At 40.7% G+C, this 26,463-nt stretch overlaps 1 protein-coding gene and 1 pseudogene across 1 annotated transcript in view; one reads left to right on the top strand and one right to left on the bottom strand.

Moving 5' to 3' along the window:
• Positions 1-4,009: 4,009 nt before the first annotated feature.
• Positions 4,010-26,463, bottom strand: part of Adgb (androglobin) — a 124,088-nt gene continuing 101,634 nt past the window's right edge. Inside the window, exons 29-36 of the mRNA XM_032894985.1 lie at positions 26,031-26,142; positions 21,823-21,995; positions 19,542-19,730; positions 18,773-18,896; positions 14,028-14,201; positions 8,462-8,555; positions 7,618-7,801; positions 4,010-4,402 (exon numbers count right to left, since the gene is read on the bottom strand). Coding sequence (XP_032750876.1) covers positions 4,214-4,402; positions 7,618-7,801; positions 8,462-8,555; positions 14,028-14,201; positions 18,773-18,896; positions 19,542-19,730; positions 21,823-21,995; positions 26,031-26,142 — 1,239 coding nt within the window. The 3' untranslated portion in view covers positions 4,010-4,213. The remainder of the gene's footprint in view (positions 4,403-7,617; positions 7,802-8,461; positions 8,556-14,027; positions 14,202-18,772; positions 18,897-19,541; positions 19,731-21,822; positions 21,996-26,030; positions 26,143-26,463) is intronic.
• On the top strand, positions 11,117-12,328 carry LOC116893024 (annotated as a pseudogene).

Raw genomic sequence — 26,463 nt, 5'->3', positions numbered from 1 at the left:
CTGAAATTAAGCAAGTAGAAATAAAAAGAACTATACAAAGAATCAACAGAACCAAAAGCTGGTTCTTTGAGAAAATCAACAAGATAGATAAACACTTAGCCAGACTAACCAGAGGGCACAGAGAGTGTGTCCAAAATAAAAAAATCAAAAAGGAAAAGGGAGACATAACAACAGAATCTGATGAAATTCAAAAAATCATCAGATTCTACTACAAAAGCCTATATTCAACAAAACTCGAAGATCTGTAGAAAATGGACAATTTCCTAGACAAATACCAGGTACCCAAGTTAAATCAGGAACTGAGAAACCATCTAAACAATCCCATAACTCCTAAAGAAATAGAAGCAGTTATTAAAAGTCTCCCAACAAAAGAGAGCCCAGGACCAGATGGGTTTAGTGCAGAATTCTATCAGACCTTCATAAAAGACCTCATACCAATACTGTCCAATCTATTCCACAAAATCGAAACAGACGGAGCACTACCACATTCCTTCTATGAAGCCACAATTACTCTTATAACTAAACCACACAAAGACCCAACAAAGAAAGACAATTTTAGACCAATTTCCCTTATGACTATCAACACAAAAATACTCAATAAAATTCTTGCAAACCAAATCCAAGAACACATCAAAATGATCATCCATCATGATCAAGTAGGCTTCATCCCAGGAATGCAGGGATGATTCAATATATGGAAATCCATTAACGTAATCCATTATATAGACAAACTCAAAGATAAAAACCATATGATCGTTTCATTAGATGCTGAGAAAGCATTTGACAAAATTCAACACCCCTTCATGATAAAAGTCCTGAAAAGATCAGGAATTCAAGGACCATACCTAAACATAGTAAAGGCAATATACAGCAAACCTAGCTAACATCAAACTAAATGGAGAAAAACTTGAAGCAATTCCACTAAAATCAGGGAGTAGACAAGGCTGCCCACTCTCTCCCTACTTATTCTATATAGTTTTTGAAGTCCTAGACAGAGCAATCAGACAACAAAAGGAGGTCAAAGTGATATAAATTGGAAAGGAAGAGCAATTTGCAAATTCATTTGAAATAGCAAAAAACCCACGATAGTGAAAACTATTCTCAACAATAAAAGAACTTCTGGGGGAATCACCATCCCTCACCTCAACTCAAGCAGTATTACAGAGCAATAGTGATAAAGAAAAAAAAACTGTATGGTATTGGTACAGAGACAGGCAGGTTGATCAGTGGAATAGAATTGAAGGCCCAGAAATGAACCCACACACCTTTAGTCACTTGATCTTTGACAAAGGAGCTAAAACCATCCAATGACAAAAGATAGCATTTTCAACAAATGGTGCTGGTTCAACTGGACGTCAGCCTGTAGAAGAATGCAGATCGATCCATGCTTATCACCCTCTACAAAGCTTAAGTCCAAGTGGATCAAGGACCACCACATCAAACCAGATACACTTGAACTTATAGAAGAAAAGGTGGGGAAGAGTTTCGAACACATGGGCACTGGGAAAAATTTCCTGAACAAAGCACCAATGGCCTATGCTCTAAGATTGAAAATTGATAAATGAGACCTCATAAAACTACAAAGCTTCTTTAAGGCAAAGGACACTGTCATTAGGACAAAATGGCAACCAACAGATTGGAAAAAGATCTTTACCAATCCTACATCCGATAGAGGGCCAATAACCAAAATATACAAGGAACTCAAGAAGTTAGACTGCAGAGAGCCAAATAACCCTATATTAAAATGGAGTACAGAGCTAAACAAAGAATTCTCAGCTGAGGAATACCAAATGGTTGAGAAGCACCTAAAGAAATGTTCAACATCCTTAGTCATCAGGGAAATGCAAATCAAAACAGCCCTGAGATTCCACCTCATACCAGTCAGAATGGCTAAGATAAAAATCTTAGGCGACACCAGATGCTGGCGAGGATGTGGAGAAAGAGGAACACTCCTCCATTGTTGGTGGGACTACAGTCTGGTACAACCACTCTGGAAATTAGTCTGGAGGTTCCTCAGAAAATTGGACATTACACTACCTGAGGACCCAGCTATACCTCTTCTGGGCATATACCCAAAAGATGCCCCAACATACAACAAAGACACATGCTCCACTATGTTCATAGCAGCCTTATTTATAATAGCCAGAAGCTGGAAAGAACCCAAGATATACTTCAACAGAGGAATGGATACAGAAAATGTGGTACATCTACACAATGGAATACTACTCAGCTATCAAAAGCAATGACTTCATGAATTTCATAGGCAAATGGAATGAACTAGAAAATATCATCCTGAGTGAGGTAACCCAATCACAAAAACAACAACAACAACAACAAAAACAAAACACATAATATGCACTCATTGATAAGTGGATATTAGCCAAGATGCAATCTACATACCACATGAAGCTCAAGAAGAAGGATGACCAAAATGCGGATATTTCCACTCCTTCTTAAAAGGGGAACAAAAATATCCATAGGAGGGGATATGGAGGCCAAGTTTAGAGCAGAGACTCAGGAATGGCCATTCAGAACCTGCCCCAAATGTGGCCCATATATATACCAAAACTAGATAAGATTGATGAAGCTAAGAAATTCATGCTGATAGGAACCGGATATAGATCTCTCCCGAGAGACACAGCCAGAGCACGTCAAATACAGAGGTCAATGCTACCAGCAAACCACTGAACTGAGAATGAGACCCCCGTTGTAGGAATTAGAGAAAGGATTGAAAGAGTTGAAGGCGTTTGTAACCCTATTAGAATAACAATGCCAACCAACCAGAGCTTCCAGGGACTAAACCACTACCCAAAGACTATACATGGACAGACCCATGGCTCCAACTGCATATGTAGCATCGGATGGCCCTGTTGGGCACCAATGGAAGGAGAAGCCCTTGGTCCTGCTAAGGTTGGACCCCTAAATAGGGGATTGTCGGGGGAGGTGGTAAGGGGGTGGTTGATTGGGAGGGGAACACCCTTATAGAAGAAGGGGAGGGGATAGGGGCTTGTGCAAGGAAACCTGGAAAGGGAATAACATTTGAAATGTAGGTAAAGAAATAACGAACAAAACAAAACAAAACAAAACCAAAGTATCTCTGCCAGGCCCCCATGCTCACTGCCAGGTTCTGAGTCCTGACACCTTGTCAGTTGCTCTGGAACCACTTTGCCCAGTAATGAATTATTTTACTAAAGTTCAGCTTTTCAAAATAATGACGCAGTTATTAAGAACTCATAAACCAAAACTCTAAAATATTTGAAATTTGAAGCAGCTTCTTTTAAGGATATACATACCTACCTTCATTGATTTTTTTCAAAGTAATCTTCTTGATTTATTTAGGGTCTTGTTTTGCTACTGGATAAACGTTCAGGGGACTGGAGGAATGGCTTTGCAGTTAAGAGCTGTGCTGCTTTTATAGAAAACCTGCTGTCACCTCCCAGAGCCTACATAGGGTAGGACACAGCACTGGGGGATCTGACGCCATATTCTGGCCTCTGCAGGTAGGACACTTTTGCAGACATACACACAAACACAAGTAAACATAACTAAAAATAAAATGCCTCGGTGCATACAAGGGGGTTGTGATGAGAGTATGACGCTTTGAGTCAGAATTCCCTAGAACTTATGTCTAGTGCCACATGTCAGCACATCTGCAATCCTAGTGTTTCTATGCCGAGTTGGCAAGTAGATACAAAGTCATCTCATTTGTAAGCCTGTGGCCCAGCCAGCTTGGAGTTCACAGCAAGCAGCAGAACTAGATACCCTGCTCAAAGGATGTGGAAGAAGAGATAGCCCTTCTCCAAAGTGTTTCTGCCCCCTAAATGCACGGCAGGAAAACATGCACACATGTGCATGCACACACACGCGTGCGCACACACATACACACACACACACACACACACACACGCATGCACGCACGCATGCACACACTATGAACACTGGGATTTATTTTAATGCGGGAAGTTCGAAGTGAAAACCACAGAATGTTACTTACAACTTGAGCATTTGTTAACGATTTTAATGAAATTAGAACATTTGAGAAGCTAGTGCCTTCAAATATTTTGTAGCAAAAACCAACATGTTAACATTAAAATGTGTTAACCATGAGTGCGGAACATTTTCTCTGGTTCAGTTGATCTAATGTTTGACCAAGAGACACCGTGATTGACAGTGCATCCGACGCTCCCCCTGTGGCATAGTGCAACGTGGGGCATTACTTTTTCTTTCCTCCTTTCTTCTTCTTCTGTGAGTCAGAGGCTGCGGACTTCTTCTCCGCCTCCAACTTCACTGCGGCTTCCTGCGCTGCCAACGCTTCCATCCTCAGACGCTCCGCCTCCAGCAACTTGTTCCTGTACTCTTCCCGTATGTCAAAGATCTTCTGCCTGGCTTCATCTACGGAGTCCTATTCCCAGACAAATCCCACACCGGTCAGTCTCACTGATAATAATGCAGAAGTACAAAGAAAAATGAAGACTTTTCCTTTACTCTTTCCTGATCCTGACAGACTAATGGGGAAAGTCACTCAAGACAGGAGCCAGGTTTGTCTTTTATTACTAAGAATAAACAAAACACAAAACTGTGATGCACGGCGAGTGAGATTTTTAACGTGGGATGAATGACCAAAAAAAAAAAAAAGTATCCGTGAGGGAAAAAAAAATGTACAAAGGTAGAGAAGTTGGTAGAGAGGTTTTGGTAGCGAAACTTTGCTCTCAATGAGTTCTAGATCAATCTGTCAGTCACGCCACAACTGTGCTCAATAGATCACTTGCTTGCCTGCTGTTTTCCAGCTCTGACAAGATATATTAGAGCTGGGCAGGCCTTCTGAGTAAAAGTACCTAGTCCTCTATCGTCCTCTCATTCTAAGAGCAGTAGATCTAGATCTTCTAGATCTAGGATACTGGTCAGCAGCATACAGCTGGATTCACTCTTATTTCTTGACTCTGTTCCTATTTAAGAACCTCTTCGTCATCAGTAGATGGCTCTTGGCTCGCTGTCATGTTACTAACTCTGCCTGTCTCCCTGGTTGATCTCTCACTTTCTCTTTCCTCTCTGAACGTGCAGGAGGCCTCAGTGTTGCTTACTGCCTCAAACCCAGTACAAGGGAATAACAAGGATTAGTGGGTGATTCTAACATAAAGAGAATTTTCTCAAAAGGTAAGCATTCTCTTCATGTTGAATTATTTGAGGTTTTTTTTTTTCCCTCCCCACATTTCTCCAACTGGCATGTTTTTATTGAGAGGCTGGCATAGCTGGTTGTCAGAGTCAGACTTCAAAATGCTCTTGATGAAATAAAACTACAATAATGCTGCTAAAATTGGATTCCTAAAGCCAACTTCATGGGTATAAAATGACAGCACTAACACCTAGGGAAAAGAGAGTGCACAACACACGAACATCTTAAGGGCGTGTATGAAGTCGGGTGAATGTATGCCAGTAAACTCGAGGGGTGTTTTAGAGAGTTATTTTCTCCTGCTTGATCAGAAATGTGTTACTCTTGGGTTTCTCTTTAAATAGCTTCATTCAAAATAAGAGTGTTTATTTGAACCCCACCCTCGAATGACTAAGCTCTAAATTCACTGTCCCAGCAAATACGTCTTCTCTACATCTCCTTTGTCTGTTTATTGTATTAGCTCAGCTACAAACCACAATGACAAATGACCTTGAAATTCTCTATTTCTGATAATAATGTTACATTGTTAATATGCAATTTTAATAACTCGATTCCGATTCATTTTTTCAATTCACTCTTCCATTTAAAGCATAAGAATAATCCAGAACAAAGGCCTTCTCTGGGAGAGACAGACTTTAAATGCCTTCATATTTCGAGTCTATATTACACTTCCATGTTAGAGAATAAGGAAGTACATACATAGGAATATATGACTTTAAAAAAATCAAAACGAGGCATGACTGTGCCATTGGTGCAATGGATAAATACTTCACTCTTTCTCAGGCTCGAGTTAACCTCTTGCCTTCTGTACTAGATTGATAGGGCTGAAACAAACTAACAGCAACCAGAATGTTTAGGTACCAGAAATGGATTGGTTCACATTCAACCGAAGTTGGCTCCATCTTTGAAACTGGGTGTGGTCACGTGGTTTGCTTTAACCAATGAAATGCACGTGGCAGTAGTGTGCTGTTTCTAGATAGAAATGTCATGGCTGAACTAAGGTTCAGCATGGTCCCTTACATATAGCCTTATGTATTATATATCACTGCCATAATGGTCATAGGAGAGTCTTCTGCATAAGAGTCTTTCAGCCTCATTCAGTGTTTTAAAAAGCATAAGAAGGAACCCCACTGAGCTGCATTAACCTGTTCCTAGAGTGAGAAATGCCAGGGCTTGGTAAGCTGAAGCCTGTTGTTTGTTTGAATTTTTTCCTAAACAAAGTATTGCTTATTTGATGCATTCCCACTCAGTTATGTATGATGTTTGATTTTGTGTTATTATTGGTAGGGTGAAGTAACTAGAAGCCGTACATGTGCTGGACAAAAAGCCATAGGGCCCAGAGAGACAAACATTTCACTGTCTTTTATAGAAAACAAGTTTGCCAGATTCCTGCATCAGACACTAAAATAGTGAGATTGTTTGTCGCCAGAGAATAAAACAGTTCATCCCGAATGGCAGGTCCCCGTGACTGCTACAGACAAACCATAGCAAAGAAGGTCAAAGATGAATAAAATACTTAGAAAGTTCTATAGCTCTCAGTGCCTCTGTGTGTGTGTGTGTGTGTGTGTGTGTGTGTGTGTATGTTTGTGTCTACTGTATGTGTATGTATGAGTGTGTGTGTATATGTGTATGTTTGTGTCTACTGTATGTGTATGTATGAGTGTGTGTAGCACGTGTATATGTGTGTGACTATGTGTATGTGTGAATTTGTATGTCTGTTAGTACAGTGTGTGTCTGTGTGTCTCTATGAGCATGTTTGAGTGTAGTCATGTGTACGGCAGCGTGTTAGGGAAGGAACAGGAAAACAATGAATCCCTGTCATCACAGATGGACATAATCCTTACACATTTACCGTGGTTCTCCATTTCTAGTACCACAGTCTTATCTTTTTTCTTTTCTTTAAGTTAGGCCTTCCATGGCACAGAGAGCTTTTCTTTGGACCATGTCTACATAAAGCACCTCAATGCTGTTGCAGAAATAGGGCGGGAAAATGGCCACCCAGAATGAAGGGTTGTGGTTTTGATCTGTGGCTTTCAAATAGACCTAAACCAAGGAAACCTCCTTAGATTCCATTTCATTTTCTCTCCCTTACATCCAGGGCGCCAGCCTGCTGGGCCTGTGGGTTACTCCGTGTGAATGCTGCGAGCAAACAGGTAGATTCTAAGGTATTCTCCCACAGCCAGTCTGTCGCAGCTCAGGTAAAGGAGTTTCCTCCAGTGGTTTTCTACATCCATCTCATAAGATAGATTCCTGTTAGGATAGCTTGTGGGGCTGTAAGGAGGCTGTGAATAACTAAGATACGTGGACATCCGCCCATCCTTACTGGGAGGTGATAAACAGTAGAGCCAAATATTAAGACTTCTTTCTAATCCGACGAGTAGGTCTGCTTTCTTTTTACTACCACAGTCGAGCTTGGCAAACGTTGCCGTGCGGACTACTGAGCTTACCCGCATCTCCCCATACATGTCCAGAACCTCATCCTTTAGCTTGACGCGCTCTTCCTGGTCAATGTCTCGGAGGCTGAGGATACGGGAGCGGTACTGCCGGAACTGGTGGATCTCCTCTGCCTTCTGCATCGCCTGATGCTTACTCAGTTCATCTGTCTGCAGCACGGCCTCATCAGCTGTTTTCCTGGGTGTGGAACGTCCAACGAATGGGGAAAGATCATTTGAGAACTTAAAAGTGAATGTTACTTCAGAATGCAGAGTAATTTAAAGTTTTGCTAACTGTGAGTCAACCCAAACGTGAGGGATGGCAGAAAATAAAATGTTAACCTTTTAAAAAATGGGATAGGTACTGTATACTGACTCATTGATATTTTAGCAAAATGTTATGGAGAATGTCAGTAAACTCAGGTATATCAATAGATAAAGTGACTGTAGAACTGGTGTTCAAAACTGAGTATTTTGTGGAGTTTACTTTTGAATTTATCCAGTTAGCAAGTATGACAACATTCTCAAACACATAAACATGCGTGATGGACTCTATTAATTCTATTATTTAGTTCTGGAGAAAACATAACTTCATGAAATGAGAGTAGTGGGTATCATAAGGACTTTATGTAGGTCCAAAAGAATTTTTTTTTACAAAAGTCACGTAAATGAATTGGTGATTGAAATAATGAAATACTTGACACATTTAAGTTTCAAAATTATACAGCTCTAATGCCTTACACAAAATTAAGACATAATAAGCATTTAATTTCTACTTTTTGGTTACTTAGCAACTGCCCATTGGGGCCATATCTAAGAGTCTATGAACATACTTGTACACACAGTATGTACAACTTACCGTACATAGTGACTGAAATCCAAAAACTCTAGTGCTTTACGAATTTGTTGTGGAGATGTTTCCAAAATTGTCGGAGATCGTGATTGGACCAACACTGAAAAGCAAAGCACACAGGCTCCCAGATTTAAATAACCATATTGCTATTATATCTCCTGGTTGAAAGCAATGTTTTCTGTTTAGGAACAACCCTGTGCTTTTGTTATGATTTTATTGAAATACTCTTATGAATTATATTTTACAGTTAGCCTCTGTTTGGTATACATTTATGTATAGCTAAATGAAGGAATAGTAACAAATTCTTTTCTAATTACATTAATTAGAAATGTTAAATGAAGGAGGAAAAACATTCAATTCAAATTACAAAGTTTCATTGTAAGCGAGTTAAGTGATTAACAATTTGAAGAGTTTGAGAAATGTCTGACAGTCTAATAGCTAAGCACTATGGTAGATGGAATTTAAATGTTAAGATACAGTGTTGTACCTTCCACTGGATTAAACAATATATAAAATAAGCACACTGAAGGTCAAAGGAACAACTTTTACTCCATGCACCCAAAGGGAGCCACAAGAACAGATCTGATAAAAAAATTTAAGTCTTTGGATGATATTGACCTTTTGATTCTTCCAAACCTCCCTATCTTCAAAAAAAAAAAAAAGCAAAGTTTACATGCAAAAAAAAAAAAAAAAAAGCGAAACAAAACAAGGCCCACCCAACTTGAAGGGTGCAATTCAATACTTTAAATAAATCTATTAGGTTTTTTTTTTATCATAAAAAGTCCAACTTCAAGACCTTTACATTATTCAAATGAGCTTCCCAACCTTCTATTGTCATGGCACCCTCTCTCCTAGAAGCTTGGACCTGTCTTAGTCTACACCACTGGATCTAGACTTTGTTTGTTTGTTTGTTTTCTGGATATCTCCAATGAACAGGAATGGGTTGGATTGCATGGTAAAATTACAGTTACCCTCTTAAGGAACTTTGAAACCACAGTAGGCTTTTGTTTCTTTCTTTCCATGTTTCAGCCTTCACACACACAGTGGCAGGCAGGGGAGGGCAGAGGACGACTTTTGGGAGTTAGTTTTCACCTTTCACCTTCCGGAGATGGAGACGGACTTTCTCTTATTTCTGATGCTCTGCACTATGCTCCAAGCCAGCTGGCCAGTGGCCTTCCCTCCCCATAGTTCTTTCTCCACTTCCCATCCTCATGTGGCTTTAATGTGGGAGTGAACTCAGGTTGTCAGGCTTATGTGGCAAGCAGGTACTTTATCCCACTAACCCAACTCCAACCCTCTACCGAGAGTGACTCTTATTAATACCATGATACAAGTAGAAATGACATAGAAAAGTCTTTTCATCTCATTCTCTAGGTCTCAATTCTTATTCCTAAGAGCAGCTTCAGGTTCACAGCAATGTTGGGAACTGTTCTGCTTAATTCTTTACAAATGCACACATATCTTCCCCCATTGTCAATACTTCCCAATGTCATTATCCCCCAAACACTGAGGGTTACTTTACAGTCCATTCTAGGTCTTATATACTGTATGGGTTTGGATTACTGTAGAGAGCCTTGTATCGACATATCATTGAGAGTACATTCGCTGGCCTGGAAGGGCTATAGGCACTCTTATATTTTTCTCCCATCTATAGCTCACTCAACTACTGATCCTATTAATACCTTTTCGAGAAGGCAACAGTGTCTTACGATACTGTATGGGATGAAGTATTTTCTGATCGCTCCCTTTACTTGCCTTTCCATACTCCATGTTCATTTCTCAATGAATCAGACAAAGGCCATAAGAAGACCAATTTAACATTACTGAACAGAACAGAGTCGAAAGAAGTATCTTTAAGGTCTGGAATAAGATAAAAATTTCACTTTCATCGCTTTTATCCAACATAGTCTGGGAGGCCTTATGAGAGCAATTAGGCAAGAACAATAACAAATTTTATTTAAATTGAAATGATGTCACCACTGAAAAGTGCCTATGTATAGAACTGTTAGAGTTAGTAAATTAGGTCACAAGACCTTAATGCATAGGTCCATAAAATATTGTACGGATCACATGATTATCATAGGACTGGGTATCTGATCCAGAGGTTGAGTTTGGCCCAGCCTCTGTGCTTTTTTGTCCTTCATTCCTATTTGATGATCTTTTGAACTATAGTTATGTCCTTGGTTTGATTCCTACTTAATCACAGTGAATAATATTTTACTGTCCTGTTATATATGGTTAGTCTGGGTTTTAAAGACATATTACTTTTTAATTACATATGTGTTTTGTGTGTGTGTGTGTGTGTGTGTGTGTGTGTGTGTGTGTGTGTGCGCGCGCGCACGAGTGTGTATGCCATGAAAGTCAGAAGAAAACATCAGACTCCCCTAGAATGGAATTATAAGTGGTTGTGAGCCTGAAGGCATGGATTCCAATAAGAAAGCTCAGGTCCTCTTCAAGACGAGCGAGCACTCTTAAAGACTGATCCAGCTCTCTGGTTTGTCAGGTTTGCTTGACACTTTTTCATCATCTAGTTTTCTTAAGGATATTGGCTCTTTTGTATTGCTGTACCTGTCTGACTTGAGAACAGTGCAATGCTCGCTCTAAAGAATAAGGATTATCTTAAGAACTCATGTCGTTTAGATTCTAAAAATCACATCTGCGAGTCAGGGTTTTTGATCCAGAGACAATGACACTGATGGGATGGAGCTGGAAGGCACCATTGAGAGGAAGTGGAGCGAGATTGTGGACAGCTTCGATGACATGAATCTCTCAGAATCCTTCCTCCGCGGTATTTATACCTATGATTTTGAGAAGCCCTCCCCCATGCAGCAGAGAACTATTTTTCCTTGTAGCAAGGGTTCTGATGAGATTGCTCAAGCCCATTCTGGGACTGGGAAGAAACAACTACATTTGCCATATCAGTTCTGTAGCAGACTGAAGTAGATCAAAGAGTCACTCAGGCTTTGGTTCTGGCACCCACTCGTAAATTGGCTCAGCAGATACAAAAGGTGGTTATGTCTTTGGGAGACTACATGAACGCCTCTTGTCATGCCTGAATGCTGAGGTGCAGAAGCTGCAAATAGAAGCTCCTCAGATCATTGCGGGCACCACTGGCCAGGTGTTTGATATGCTTAACTGGAAATACCTGTCCCCCAGATACATCAAGATGTTCGTACTGGATGAAGCAGATGAAATGTTAAGCCGTGGGTTCAAGGATCTAATCTATGATATGTTCCAAAAGCTCAACAGAAACACACAGGTAATTTTGATGTCCTTGAGGTGACCAAGAAGTTCATAAGAGACCCATTTAGATTCTTTCAAGAAGGAAGAGTTGGCCCTGGAGGGTATCCAACAATTCTATATCAATGTAGAATGAGAGGAGTGGAAGCCTGATACATTGTGTGACTTGAATGAAACACTGACCATCACCCAGGCAGTAATCTTTATCAATACCAGAAGAAAGGTGGGCTGGCTCACTGAGAAGATGCGTTCCTGGGATTTCCCTGTTTCCGCCATGCATGTAGAGATAGACCAAAAGGAATGAGATGTGATCATGAGGGAGTTCTGGTCTGGCTCTACCCCTGACCTGCTGGCCAGAGGCATTGATGTACAGCAGGTCTCCTTAGTCATCAGTTATGACCTTCCCACCAACAGGGAAAACTACATCCACAGGATTGGTCAAGGTGGTCATTTTAGCCAGAAGGGTGTGGCTATTAACATGGTGACTGAAGAAGACAAGAGGACTCTTCGAGACATTGAGACTTTCTACAACACCTCCATGGAAGAGATGCCCCTCAATGTTGCTGACCTCATTTGAGGGACGTTCTGCTTCCTGACCCTAGCCCAGGGTTCAGTCCTGGGGGTGCTGAGAGACAGCTGGGGAGGGGAAGTAAGGGAGGAAAGGGATGGACATCCTGTTTTTGTTTTGTTTTTTGTTTACTTGTTTTTTTCTGTCTCTCTCTTTCTCCCTTCCTCCCTTCCTCCCCCTTTGAATAAATACCACTTTTTGAGACAAAAACAAAAAAAAGAACTCACATTTTTTGACACATATCTGATTTAAAACAACGGGGAAGATAGCTTGTCCTGAGATTTTTGTTTTTTTGATGGAGAATTTACTATGGGTTCAGTCTCATAATTGGTCTGTTTAGGTTATCTATTTCTTCATCATGAACTATTTAAATTTTAATCATTTATTATTTTGGGGTGTGTGTGTGTGTGCATGTGTACAGAAGCCAGAGCCAGAGATCAACAGCTGTCTTCCACTTTGGCTGGCTACCTACTGTTTGAGATATGGTCTCTCCCTGAACCTGAAGCTCACTGTTTTACTGGAGTAACTGGCCAGTTAATTTTAATTTCTTCCTTTCCACTTCCTAGATTTACTTCCTTCATTCCCCAGCCCATTTTAAAGGTGTGGCTACTCATTTGAAATTTTAGTCCTTATTTCATTTATCTCTGCTATAATTTTATTTCTTTCCTTCTAAGTTTGAGTTCACACTGTTTTCAGTTCTCTAGTTCTGTAGCTGTAGAGACGGTGGTGAAGTTGGTTTTTGAAGGAGATATTTGTCCCTATAGACTCCCCTCCCAGCGCTGCCTTGGTTATGTCCTGATGGTTTTTCTATACTGCTATTTTCATGTTTAGCAATAATTTCCACAACACACATTTGCATTTGCAGCACATAGGTATTCATGCAATCAGGGTAAGAAAACACTTTCCTTATAGAGTTCTTGTTCTATGGCCACCATTGGTACTATTATGGACTTGTTGGTTATGAGTCAAAAGCCAACCAGTGCAGCTTTCTAATTACTCTTCTCAACTCAATCTTAAAAAAACTCAGAATCAGAAATATGATTCTGATTTCTTCAAAAATATATCTATAGAATGAACTTTCCTTGTAGATCTGAACCACTTTCTGGGGTTCTTTCCTCTTGATCCAGATGATTTTCTTTGACACTTACTTGAAGCTATTTATTCTAGACTCACATTCACCAGTGTTTGTCTTTAGGAAGATTCACCTGTCTTCCTGTAATCACTATCCCTCCCCACCACACACACACACACACACACACACACACACACACACACACACACACACACACACACCCCACACACACACACACTTTTTTTTTTTTTTTTTTTTTTTTTAGTGCTGAAAATTGAACTTAGAACATTGCATGTGCTATGAAAATGCTCTACAACTGAGTATACCCCAACTCCTATTTTGGTTCAAGTTTTTAAGGATGGTTTTTACTTAAGAATTGTTAGTCAATAGCATTTTTCTTTTAATTCCAGCATTTGCTATAGACCTGGGTGGAGCAACTGGAAAAATCTAGATTAATATGCTAAGGAGACATGCTGTGCTCCCAGTTGTGACAGGTATATATTTTTTTCTATTCTGGGGAGTCCTAATTTCACTTGTATTTGTTATAATCTGTGATATACTGTAATTTCAAAGACAGATGTGTGTGTTAACTTACCAACAGGACCAGGACTCACCAGGGGTTAAAATCTGTGGCATAGTATTATTTCAAAGACAGACGTATGTGTTAACTTACCAGCAGGTTCAGGACTCACCAGGGATCTCCTTCCGTGGTGGCTCTTCCTTCGGTGTACTCTCACTGCTTGTGGCTTTTGACAGAGCACTGAGGGTCTTGGTCAGTTGCCACTTTTTCCACAGCATACTTCCTGCTGCGGTTGGTGGCAGTTCTTTTGTGTCTGCATCTTTCCCAGTACCTCCTGCTTGTTCTCCTATAGCACAATGTATATGTTCCTGAAAAAAAATAACTTGTACTCTGCTAAGTCCATGCAAACAAATCTAACAGGGTTTGTTTGTAGGAGCCCAGATTTGGAGAACAGGATTCCAGAGGTTTGCAGTATGTTACCAGGTACAGACACCATGACCATCTGGGATGCCCACGTGTGATATAGCTATTGTAGGCACATGTATGAGTTGCGCTTGGAAGCCTCTTCAGGATACGAAAACCACGTCCAATCAAAGGCCTTAAAAATTGGGATAATTTTGACAGAGCAGAGGTCTTTAAGTGTTGGGACCACTGTTTATAGACAAGGTACTTTTCTTTGAGAAGGGACTACTGAGTCTTGATACTTATTGAAATTGTCTTAAAATCAACTGAAAAGCATTCTTACTTGTGATGATCCTAAAGCTGGGAGAATTTTCCTTAGCAGCAATACTAATAGTGACTCTTTGGCCATGAAGAAATTATACAAACCGACCTCAACTTGGGCGTTAGCCATGCCTTATTCTCCATTTATTCATCCATTATAGGTTGTCTACTTTTCACCATATTCTGATTTGAATGAAATGAAAGACTTGGAGTCTGAATTGCTCCTGCTTCCAGTGATACCTGGACATACTTAGGTTTGACTACACATGTGACAATTCAATGGATCAAAGAAGGGCCAGGTCTGCAGGCTTTCAGGGTCTCCTGTTTCTCACAAACTCAGAACTATAACTGAGACTCCATCTTGGAAATCAGAATATACATCAATGGGTTGGTATATAAGTGTAAAATAAAATATAGTTTGTCTTCTGTATCTCTTGGTTCTACATCCATGGATTCTGTCAACTAACAAGTGCTCAAGAATGTGTTAAGGTAGAGCTAGCGAGATGGCTCAGTGTTTAAGAGCACTGGATACTCTTCTAGAGAAGCTAAGTTTGATTCCCAGCACTCATATGGCAACTGTCTATAACTATAGTCTTAGGAAATTTGCTGCTGTCCTCTAGACACTAGGCAAACATGCGGTACATAAACATACATGCATGGAACACACAACATAAAAATTAATTAATACATTTTAAACATATATAGTTAAAGAATGACAAGACACCCAGGGAGGTAAAGTAATGCTTACTGTGTAAGCCTAGTGACCTGAGTTCAACTCTTGGAATCTGTGTAAGGGAGAAAACTGACTCCACAGAATTGTCTGTCCTCTGTATGTGTAGTGTGGCAACCCTCAACAGCATGCACATACACACAGTACAATAAATATTAAATAATTCAAAGTATATTGTTTAAATTTTTATATGGTTATTTACTACATAGTTAGTTCCATGTTAGTTTTCTTTGTACTAAACATATATACATGTTCACCTTTTTATTCTCTAAATGATACAGTATAACAAATACTTAGAAAGCACCTTGGTTAAATTATGATTGTAAGATATATAAGGACAATTAAAAGTATGCAGAAGAATGTGTACAGTTGTCATACCAAGGCATGACAATAATTCCATATAAGTAGTTGTTGTGGTTTGAATTTGCTTGGCCCAGGGAATGGCACTATTGGGAAGTATAGCCTTGTTGGAGTAGGTGTGGCCTTGTTGGAGGAAGTGTGCCAGTGTGGAGTGGGCAATGAGACCTGCTTCCTTACCACATGGGAGCCAGTTTTCTCCTAGCAGCCTTCAGATGAAGATGTAGAACTCTCAGTTCCTTCTGTACCATGCCTACCTAGATGCTGTTATGTTTCTACTTTGATGATAATGGACTAAACCTCTGAACCTGTAAGCCAACCCCAATTAAATGTGATCCTTGTAGGAGTTGCCTTGGTCGTGGTGTCTGTTGACAGAAGTCATACCCTAAGACAGAAATTGGTACCAGGGAATGAGGTATTACTATGATGGTTCTGACTATGCTTTTGTTTGGAAGAATGTGGATTTGGGGACTTTGGATTTGGAAAGCAGCAGAATGTTTTAAGTGGGACTTGGGCTATCCTCTTAGGGATATGGGAGACTGTTTCTGAGAGTGATTTGAACTGTGCAGACCTGGTCCAAAATTTTGGTATGTAGCCAAGAGACTGTTTTGTGGTACTCAGTGAAGAATGTGGCTCCTTTTTGTCCTTATCTGAAGAGGCTGAGGCAAAGAGATTTATATTAGTTACATTGACAAAGGAGTCTCAAAAAAAAGTCCAGCAAAGACTTTGTTCTCTGGTTTAGTCTTATGAAGATTGTTTTAGTAAAAAGAAGCAAGCTGAGAAAGGAAAAATGTAAAATGTGTGGATCAAGTAATAAAGGGGCATCAGGAAGTCAAATGGAGCTATATCCTATGTTCAAGGAGATAAATAGATTAAGGGAGTGGTGACTTTGGGGAAAGACCCCACCCAGCTAAGCTTAGGTCCAAGTACACACCTTTAATCCCAGGAGACAGAGCAAGCAGATCTCTGAGTTTAAGGTTATAGTATAGAGCAAATTCCAAGTAAAGAAATGCTTAAAAGGCAAGGCTTGGTAATGCCCTTTGATCCCAGCATTCAGGAGACAGAGCCATGCAAATCTCTGAGTTCAAGATCAATCTACAGAGCAAGTTTCAGGACAGACAAGCTTAGGCAGTAAAGGAGTCTGAAAACAGAAAGCTGGTGATAATGTAATAGAACAAGGGAGCTATGTTTCTGCTCCAGCAAGCAGTGGAACTTGGCAACTTCAGCCACATGGCTCTGGCTTTAGAGTCAAAAAGAGAAGAGACTACAGGGACAACTGATGCTGGTTACCTGGAGCTAAGAAATTAGCAGTGATTGTGAAGAGAGCAGCACCACTGAGGTGAAATCTGGTAAGAGTTTTCTGAGAGCACAAAGAAGCAGTGTTCCAGACACATCCGTGGTTGTACTTCATGCTGCAGCTGGTAATGTGTAAGAACCACCCAGGTGGTACTGTTTTGAAGGTATGAAGGGGCTATGAAGAGCAGCTGAGGCTTGGCACTGTGAGAGACCAGAAAAGGGCATTGGTAAAGATGTAGCATCAGCTGCATTTCAGACCCAGGACTGAAGGGGTCATGCAAAGAAGCTGAGACTTGGCACTACAAAGAGAGTCTATTAGAGGCTATTGGTGAAGCCTCGTTGCAATGGAAGACCCCAGTGTATTGGAGATGCCAGTACCACGAGATGATCAATAAGAACATCAGCAGCAGTGGAATGGAGTCAACCAAAGCCTAGAGTGCTACAGAGGGCACAGCTGGAGAAGTGACCCCAGCTCTTTGGAGGAGCCGAGAAGATCATGAATGGATCCCAGACATTGGAACAAGAAGCTGTAACACTAAAGTTGCCTTAGAGACCCTAAGACATTTGAGATGTCAACGCAGTGTGATTCCTGCAGAAGAAAGCTACTAACAGGGAGTGGAACCAGCCCCGGAGAAAGAACTTTGTTGCAGTCAACAAAGATGAAAAAGAAGTGGAGATCTAAAGATTGCTTTGACATCAGCTATGGAGATGCAGAGTTTGGAGTTTGCCAACTGGTTTCCTGTTTTGCTTTGGGGGTTACAGTTAATTGATTTGATTTATCTCAGAAGAGACTTTGAACTTTGGACTTTTAACATTGTTGATACTGCTATGGACTTTGGGGACTTTGGGAGTTGGACTAAATGTACTTTTTTATTATGCTATGGCTAGGTATGCCCCCATAGACTCATGTGTTTGAACAAGCCTATGGGAGCCAGTGAGTGGAATGTGGTGATTTGTATATGCTTGGCCCAGGGAATGGGACTATTAAGTGTGGCCTTGTTAGAGTAGGTGTGGCCTTGTTAGAGGAAGTGTGTCACTGTGGTGGTGAGCAATGGCACCCTCCTCCTAATCAGATCAGAGCCAATCTTCTCCTAGTGGCCTTCAGATGAAGATGTAGAACTCTCAGCTCCTCCTGCACCATCCCTGCCTGGATATTGTCATGCTACCCACTCTTGATGATAGTGGACTGAACCTTTGTAAGCCAGCTCCAATTAAATGTTGTCCTTACAAGAGTTGCTTTGGTCATGGTGTCTGTTCACAGTAGTAAAGCCCTACCTAAGACAATAATTATATTTATTATTCTTATTCTCTTAATCTTATTCTCTTAATCTTATTCTCTTATTCTTATTTTTATTCTTAAAGAAGATGCCATATTATTAAGTAGCAGGTACCATCACCCTGAATAACAACCTCATGTCATGTCTGGTTTCACCTTATCATCTTTCTTTTAAACACAGGGTCTCCTGTAGCCCGGGCTGGCCTTGAATTCTCTATATAGCTGAGGATGGAAATGAACTCCTAATCCTCCTGCCTTTAACTCTCAAATTGTAGGGTTACAGATGTGTGGCACCACACCATATTCATCAAGTTTTCTTATGCAAGGAAAACCATTTCTGCTATGTGTGGAGAATGGCTCCATGATTCTTGATGAGAAAATAGGTCCAAGAGGCTCAATTATTAGAAGGCTATTTGTGCCCTCATTTGAAGCCTCATGGTCTTTCATAATCCTAAGGACTAGAAACTCAGAAATGATTCCTTGTGGTTAAGGAAGTCCCACCAAAATTCCTGAGCAGCTTGTGGTCTCCACTGACCTTCTTCTGAGGATTTAATTTGGCTCTGAGTCACAGACAAAGCCTCAGGGCTGGTGGCAGGAGCAGAGGTTTCAGGTGGCTTCTTAATGAATTGGGTCAGGTACTTCAAACGGGCCTGGGAAGCCTGGAAGACATATGTCAACCTGGTGAGGTCTTTGAGAAGCAGCAAGTGGTGCAGGCTAAAGCAAGGTACTCAGAAGAAGAGAGAAATGGGGGTTCCAAAATCGAAATTGAAAAAGAAAACACAAAGAAGGGTAGTTTATACCAAGACAACTGTCCATTAACTAAGACTAAAGGTTTAAGCCCTCAAGGTGGTCCTCAACCTATGGGTAATGTCTCCCTTGGCCACCCCTCTCTCCAAACATATTTACATTATGATTCATAATAGTAACAACAAAAATGATCTCATGGTTGGGGTCACCACTCCATGAAGAACTGTGTTAAAGAGCTGCAGGGTTAGGCTGAGAAACTCTGCCATGAGGAGGGACAGTTATTTAAATTTCACAAGGGGCATCACATACCTTTTCTTCTAAAGCTATTTGAAGTAGGAAAGCAGACATTAAGCACTCTCTATATAAACGCTCTCTTATGTAGAGACACATGTGAATCCAGCCTTCATGGCCATGTATAAAGGGGAATATGTCATAGTTTGGACATGTGAGCGGTAACTCATGTCCCAATTCCAATCCCACACCTTTGCCCATAGTGCTCAGCTCCCAAACTACATCTAATAATAAAGACAGAAAGAACCGCCTTTCAGGCAGGCGACCTTGATGGCCCTCCCGGGTTCTGTCGTCTCCCAAGCTTGCTTCATGGCCCGTATCTCATCGGCTCGTTCTGTGTCCTTTTTCACATCCACGTATTCTGAGTCGGTGTGTTCAGAGACCAGCCGCAAGGTCCAGTAGGGCTTGTTTGGATCTTCTTGCTGAGAGTGAGCAGCAGTGGGCACTTGCATTTGCTAGTGGGGAAAAAAGGTTTATAAAAATGAATGCTTTCCAAAGCATTCACTCCCTAAACTGATATCTCACTGTTGGCTACTTGCCATATGGATAAATAACCCTAACTTGCATAAGACTCCTGTAAGAATGCTCTTTGTGTTCTTGTTCACAGCAGCTATTACAGCGAGATGTGTCAGCTGGTGAACAGACAACTTATAGCATGTTCCTATGTTGGGTGCTAAGCACTGAATGGAAAATGAACATCTGCCTGGGGGAGAACCCTGCAGGCACAGGGTAAAAAGAGGAAGCTCAGTACAAGCTAATTCAACTGTGTGAGGCATTGATATGAACTCTGTGACGGCTGAAGGTAGGGAGATGAATGATGAATGAAGGGTTGATACCTGGAGCTTTGGTGCAGGGATGGCAAAATGAACAGTAACAGGTTCATGGACATAATCTTTACCTCTTGCTTTACCGTGGGTATGTTTATTGGAAGTCAATGAATTGTGAAATTATGAGTTGTGCCTGTGGAGCTGAGCCCACGGCTTAGTAGATAACAGGCTTGCTTTGAAAGTGTGAGGAGGAGAGTTCTGAGTCCCAGAGCTCCAAGGCTGACTGTGCATGGCAGTCCACTTGAAATTCCAGTGCTCAGCAGGCAAAGAGGGGATCTCCCCACCCCAGAGTGAGCTGGCTGTCTAGGCAGACCACACAATGAGTTCTGGATTCAGCTGAGGGGCTTTACCTCAATGAATGCGGTTGAAAGTGATCGAGGAAGATGCCCAACATAAATCTTAGGCCTCTACAGGCACAAGCACACACATGTACCTGCACACATGTGCACATACATGCACATCAGAAAAAGAAAAACTGTTTATACCCATCACTTTATTCAATCTTGACTTAAGATTATACACAATAAAGTCTATGGGGCTTGGGCCCATGGGTGCTGGAGTTTGCTTTTCTGTTGTTGTAATAAATTAATGTAATGGCCAAAAGCATTTTGGGAAAGATAGGGTTTATTTCAGCTTATACTTTGAGGTTCACCACTGGAAGAAAGTCAGGACAGAAGCTCAAGCATGAACTGAAGCAAATGACATAGAGGAAGGCTAATTAAGGCTAATTCAATGACTCATGCTCAGCTAACTTTCTTAGTTAATCCAGACTCACCTACATAGGACGTGTGCAGCCTGCCATGGGTGGGCCCTCCATCGATTATCAAAGAAGATTGTTTCTTACAAACATGGCCATATGCCAATCTGTACATCTTCAATTGACTTCCTAAGTGACCCTGGGTTATATCAGCTTAAAAATAAAAGCTAGCCAGTGAGGTAGGTAAGGGTGCTTGCAGCCAAGCCTGATGCTCTGAGTTCTACCCCAAGGCATATATGATAGAAGGAGAGAACTGCTTCCCACACTTTGTCCTCAGACCTGCAAAGATACCCATGGATACGTTCACACAGGCATGTGTGTATGTTTTTTTGTTGATTTATTGAACACCATGACCAAAAACAACTTGGAAAAGAGGAGGTTTTCTTGGTTAATTAGCTTTGAGCCATAAGGTTCTAGAAGTGGGATCTTCGGGGAACCCACCAGGCAAGTTAAATAATAAACCTGGGGTGGGTGCAGAGTACATTATGTAGGGCCAAAGCTATGTCCATCTGAAAAATTATAATCAGGGAAGAAAGAGGAAGAGTTTGCAGACATTGAGTAAAGTTTCCAGGGAAAGTTTGGTTTCATTGATTCCCAGAAGACCTTTGCTTCCTATGTGATTCTCCTAGTATTTCAATGAGAACCAAATCTCATAGATGAGAATTCTTTTCTTTCTTACTTAGAATGTTAGCTTTTCTCTTTAAACAACTCCAAAAGTGAGTTGACCAGTATGGAGTTTTGACTGATAGGGAACTGTCAAGGTACTAACAGAAGAATCATAGGATACAGTCAAAGCTGCTTCTACTTCACGATACTCCCACGGGCACAAGAGATCTTTAAACACAAGTGGACATGACTTCTCATTCACTTCTGGAGTCCTCGTTGCTAACTCTTCCCCCACAGTCCATTTGGCAAGTGCCACCTGGCTCTGCTCAGTAAGGAGAGTGTCACATGTGTGCCCACCTGAGGTTCAAACCGAGGAGTTTGTTTTTCCCTGGCCGACTTTTCTTTCTCGGCAGACCTCTCCTTGCCTTTCCGTGTTGTTTTGGGCATTCCTACAGATTTCTGCCCTTCACTGACAGCATGGGAATCTGGGCTTCCCATGGGAGCTGGTTCTTCATGTTTCTCTACATGAGCTAAAGAGACACAAAAATGGAGACCAGTGAGACCTTACATGATAACAAGACCTTTTCCTGTAGGGACGAGGCAAGCACCCTAGAAAGATGCTTCATCTAAAGAGGTTAGATTCCTTTCCTTGTAAACAAATATTTCATGAGATGGTCAAAATTTTTACATAAAATTGAGGAATAGTTAATATGGTATAAACTCTATTTGTGTATATAAAGCAGTGGGCTTTAGAATACTCAGGCTGTGTAGACATCGGCTCTCTGGCCACAGTGTTTGCCTGGTGGGTGCCTTTTATCGCCTTCACAGCACACTTTACCTGATTGTTACCTATGCTACACAATTCATTCATCTCTGCTCTAACCTTTACCATTTCCTTCTTTTTCATTTGGGATTGATTTTCTTCTCTTTCTCTAGTTTGCTTTAAAAGGAAAAAGCAGGTGATGGTGGAATAGCGGTCCACCATGCTGGAATAATGGTCCACCACGGCAGGGCTGGGAACTGAGCCCTTGCTCTCCGCAGGGGCAGGTAAATGCTCTTTAACCACTGAACCCATCTCTCTAGACTTTGTTTTTCAGGTTTTTTTTTTAAAAAAATGTAGGAAATTATGTTACGACCAGGTTGCTTTTGACACATCTATGAACTCCCCACATTAACTTCTTACTGCCTTTTAGTTTTCTTGCATTGCGATCAGAAAACAAAGCTTCCCCGTTCCCTGCCCAGTCGTTTATCCCCCGTTTGTTCCCTGCCCAGTCGTTTGGACTCCAGGTGCTGCTTCATCAGCTGCCGTCTTCCTGATGCCGAGGCTGTGTAAAGAGTGCGTGTTCAGAAGTCAGGAATAGAGAATTCTTTTCTTAGGGTAGGCTGTTTGCCATGTTATTCAAGCATTTTTATAATCACAAATTGTTTAAATTCCCTTGCACTACCTAAAGTGTAGTAGTGAAATTTCCAGCTGGCTGTAGAATCAACCATTTCTTTTTTCAACACTAGCATTCGCGTCATGCATTTTAAACTAGCTGTTGGACTCAGGTGTTTATAATGGTTTTGTTCTATGGACATGTGATCTCTTCAGCGTTACAATATAACAAATATACCTGTTTTGGTTTTTAAAATCTATTTTTTCACAAGAGTATGACCATTCCATGTTACAGAACATACAGAGTATGACCTATCTCAGTTACTATTTGTCATCTGTGTTCTTTTCTTTTGTCATAAAACTCTTTATATCTGATATTAATGTACCTCTTATGAACATATACAGTTATGTCATGTTTTGTTGTAATGCACATTTAAGTTACATTAATCATTAATCCAAAACGAAGGATTCATGTCAGGTATTTTAATACTTATCTTACTATATATTTCATATCTTTTTTGTTCCTCTAATCTTGTTACTACCTTCTCTTGCTTCAAAACCATACTCACTACTGCAGCATTTTAACTCCCTCAGGTTTTTGGTTTTCTGCACATTTTCATTTTCTTCTTGGTATTTCTGAATAAGGCTATAATTAAAATGGTGCTTTATGACAAGTTTGTATCAATATCAACTTAACGTCATTACTATACAAAGACCTTTTCTCTTGTGTAGTTCCTTTCTCTTGGTGTTGATAAGAAGTAAACTTGGTCTGTATTCATACTGCATGCCTTAAACCTAATTGATTAATTCATAGGATACAGTCATTACTGTTCGAGGCTTGCAAGAAATCTGCATGCATTGGTAAGCAGGTATCAGAAAAAGCTGTGGAATAGAAAACATCTTACTAATGCAAAAGTTATGGACGTTGTGATTCATGCACATGCATGTGTAATTAGAAAGCTCTGGGGGAAGGAACCTGCACCTTTGTGGGGAAGAAGTGCTGGGTGAGAGTACCTGCTGAAGACAAGAGTTGAAGAAGCCTTTTCTGTGAGGCCCTTTGCATGTTAACTCCACACAGTGTACAGTAGAGGGGAACCCTCAGTAGATGAAGAAACGTCCACAGAGATAGAAGTGCAAGTTCTTTTTTATGATTAAGTCAGTGCTTTGATCTGTATCCCTAGAAACTGAAATCTGGTTGATATTTGAACATTCTTGTAATTTCTAAATTTGTTTAGGACAAAGTACATGTTTGATAAGAGACTTTCTTTTAAGCGAAAACCAAAACCAAACCAAAACAAAAAAAACCATACACACACATACATGTGTATTTTATAATGTATCTTAAAATGCTTATTTTATATAACTACAAAATATAGTTATATTAAATAGTATATTAATAATAATGATAATGGCTGGAATATTTTGTTTTGTCAAAGTCTTTTTGGCTTGTATTCACAATGACTCATCGTGTAGTTCTCTCCTTACTAAAAAAAAGGCCAACAACAAGCACTTTACCACCTGAGCCCCTAAAGCAAGCGCTTTTGATAAAACATTATATGTTTTAATAGAAAAATTGGGACTTCAAAGGCCTTGATTATCAACATAAGGAGGCAGCGTTTTGACAAAAGAAGTTGAGAATGACAACATTGCCAATCTGAAGGCACAAGTCACTGAGAACTCACAGCTTAAGACCCTCCTGCCTCGTATTTCCCTCAGCGACTCAGTCAACAGCTGTTTTAGTGAACTGTGGGTACTGAAATGAACAGAAGGTGGCGGTATTGTCTTACTATAGCATTAAGCCATGTTTCCTATAAATAATAGCAAAAATACCTTAGGTTCGTCCCATTGGGGCTCACAGAGACTGAACTAACAATGAAGGAGCATGTGTGGGCTAAACCTAGGCCACCTACACATAAGTAGCAGATGGCTAGTATGTTCTTCATGTGGGTCCCCTAATAAGTGGAGCAAGGGCTGACTAACTCTGTTGCCTGCCTTTGGATCCCCTGTCCCTAGCTGTGCCTCAGTAGGAGAGGATGAGCCTAGTTCTGCTGCTTGGTGTGCTAGGGTGTGTTGGTACCCATGGGGAGGAGGGAGCTTCCATTTTCAGAGAAGGGAAGAGGGAGCTGGGAGAGGGAGGTATGACGGTGGGACTGGAAGGAGAAGAGGGAAGGGGGCTGCAGTCCACATATAAAGTAAATAAGTAAATAAATTAAGGAAAAGGAAGGAAGGAGGGAAGTGAAGGGAAGATCCTAGGTCAGATATATCACTGGATCTACTATATATTAGATCTGGGGTTGTTTGTTTTTTTAATCTTGGTTTGTTTATTTGTTTTGTTTTTGTTTCAATTCTGGGCTATAAGGATGTAAAGTTTGAAAAATATCAAATCATAAAGTTATCCAAGAGAGAAGGAACTCCCACAGTGCTCTCTAATTTCCATACTCAAAAGCTGAAGTAAGCGTGTCTGTGTTGAGTAGTCAGTGCTCTTAGGTTCTGAGCCTTCTCTCCAGTCCCAGCATGAGATATTTTTGAGACAATGCCTCATTATGTAACCATGGATCACTATAGTTTTGGAGACGACAATGGCCTTGAACTCACATCCACCTGTCTACCTCCTGAGTACTGGGGTTAAATATGTGTGCTTTCAGGGTCTAACTTCATTGTTATTCTTCCCTAACGGCTATGAGAAATACAATCATAAGTCATCTGTATTTCTTGAAAGGTTACAACTATAATTCATGCATAAGTTTTGCTAAATACATGAAACATGTTTATGCAAGGCCTTAATGATGAAATACTTTTATTTTTTCATAAATTATGAAGTAAAATATTGAAACATAATATGACAAAAATATAAGAGACTACAGGTTATGAGCGATGACGTTTTAGAATTTTGTGGCCACCTTACTCTCCAGTGTTTGGACTGTAAGTGGCGTGAGTAATACTTGAGGTGTGTGCTGGAGAGATGGCTCAGGATTAGGAACACTGCTGCTGTTGTACAGGAGTGGACTTTTGTTCCCAGGACCCACATGGAGACTCACAATCAACTGTAACTCGGTTCCAGGAGATCCAATGCCCCCTTAAGACCTCCACAGGCACCACACATGCACATGGTGTACATACATACATGTATGCAAAATACTCCTACACGTGAAATAGAATAAACGTTGTAAGAGAAGTTAAGGTGACTTACCTTTGATGTCAATTTTCTCCATGTCTTTTAGTGCTTGAACAAATGTCAGCTGAGTTTCATTCAGAGGCCAGCTGTTGAACAACACCAAGCACTGTATGATGTACTTGTAGCACTGTGACGGAAAGGGTGTGAATCAGGACAACCACCAGAGCCTATACAGCACATGCGTCGAAAGACTTACTAGGTCAAGCTTATAGTGTGCAGTTTTTCCCAGTTAAACCAGCAGCATACCTGAAACCCACCTTTTCTTCATAATACCTGTGGTGAAGGCCTAGAAAGCTCTCTAGCTTCCGATAGACTAGTCACCTTTTCTCCCTTCACTAATAGTTTCACTTCTGTTTTTAATTAGCCTTTCTTTTTTTGCTGGCTAGTTTTATGTCAACTTGACATAGGCTAGAGTCATTTGAGAGGAGGGATCCTCGAATGAGAAATT

Source organism: Rattus rattus, chromosome 2 (genome assembly GCF_011064425.1).
Source record: "Rattus rattus isolate New Zealand chromosome 2, Rrattus_CSIRO_v1, whole genome shotgun sequence".
NCBI classification, from domain to species: domain Eukaryota; kingdom Metazoa; phylum Chordata; class Mammalia; order Rodentia; family Muridae; genus Rattus; species Rattus rattus.
The sequence above is the reverse complement of the archived record's forward strand: the minus strand, read 5'-3'. Positions and strand labels throughout refer to the sequence as shown.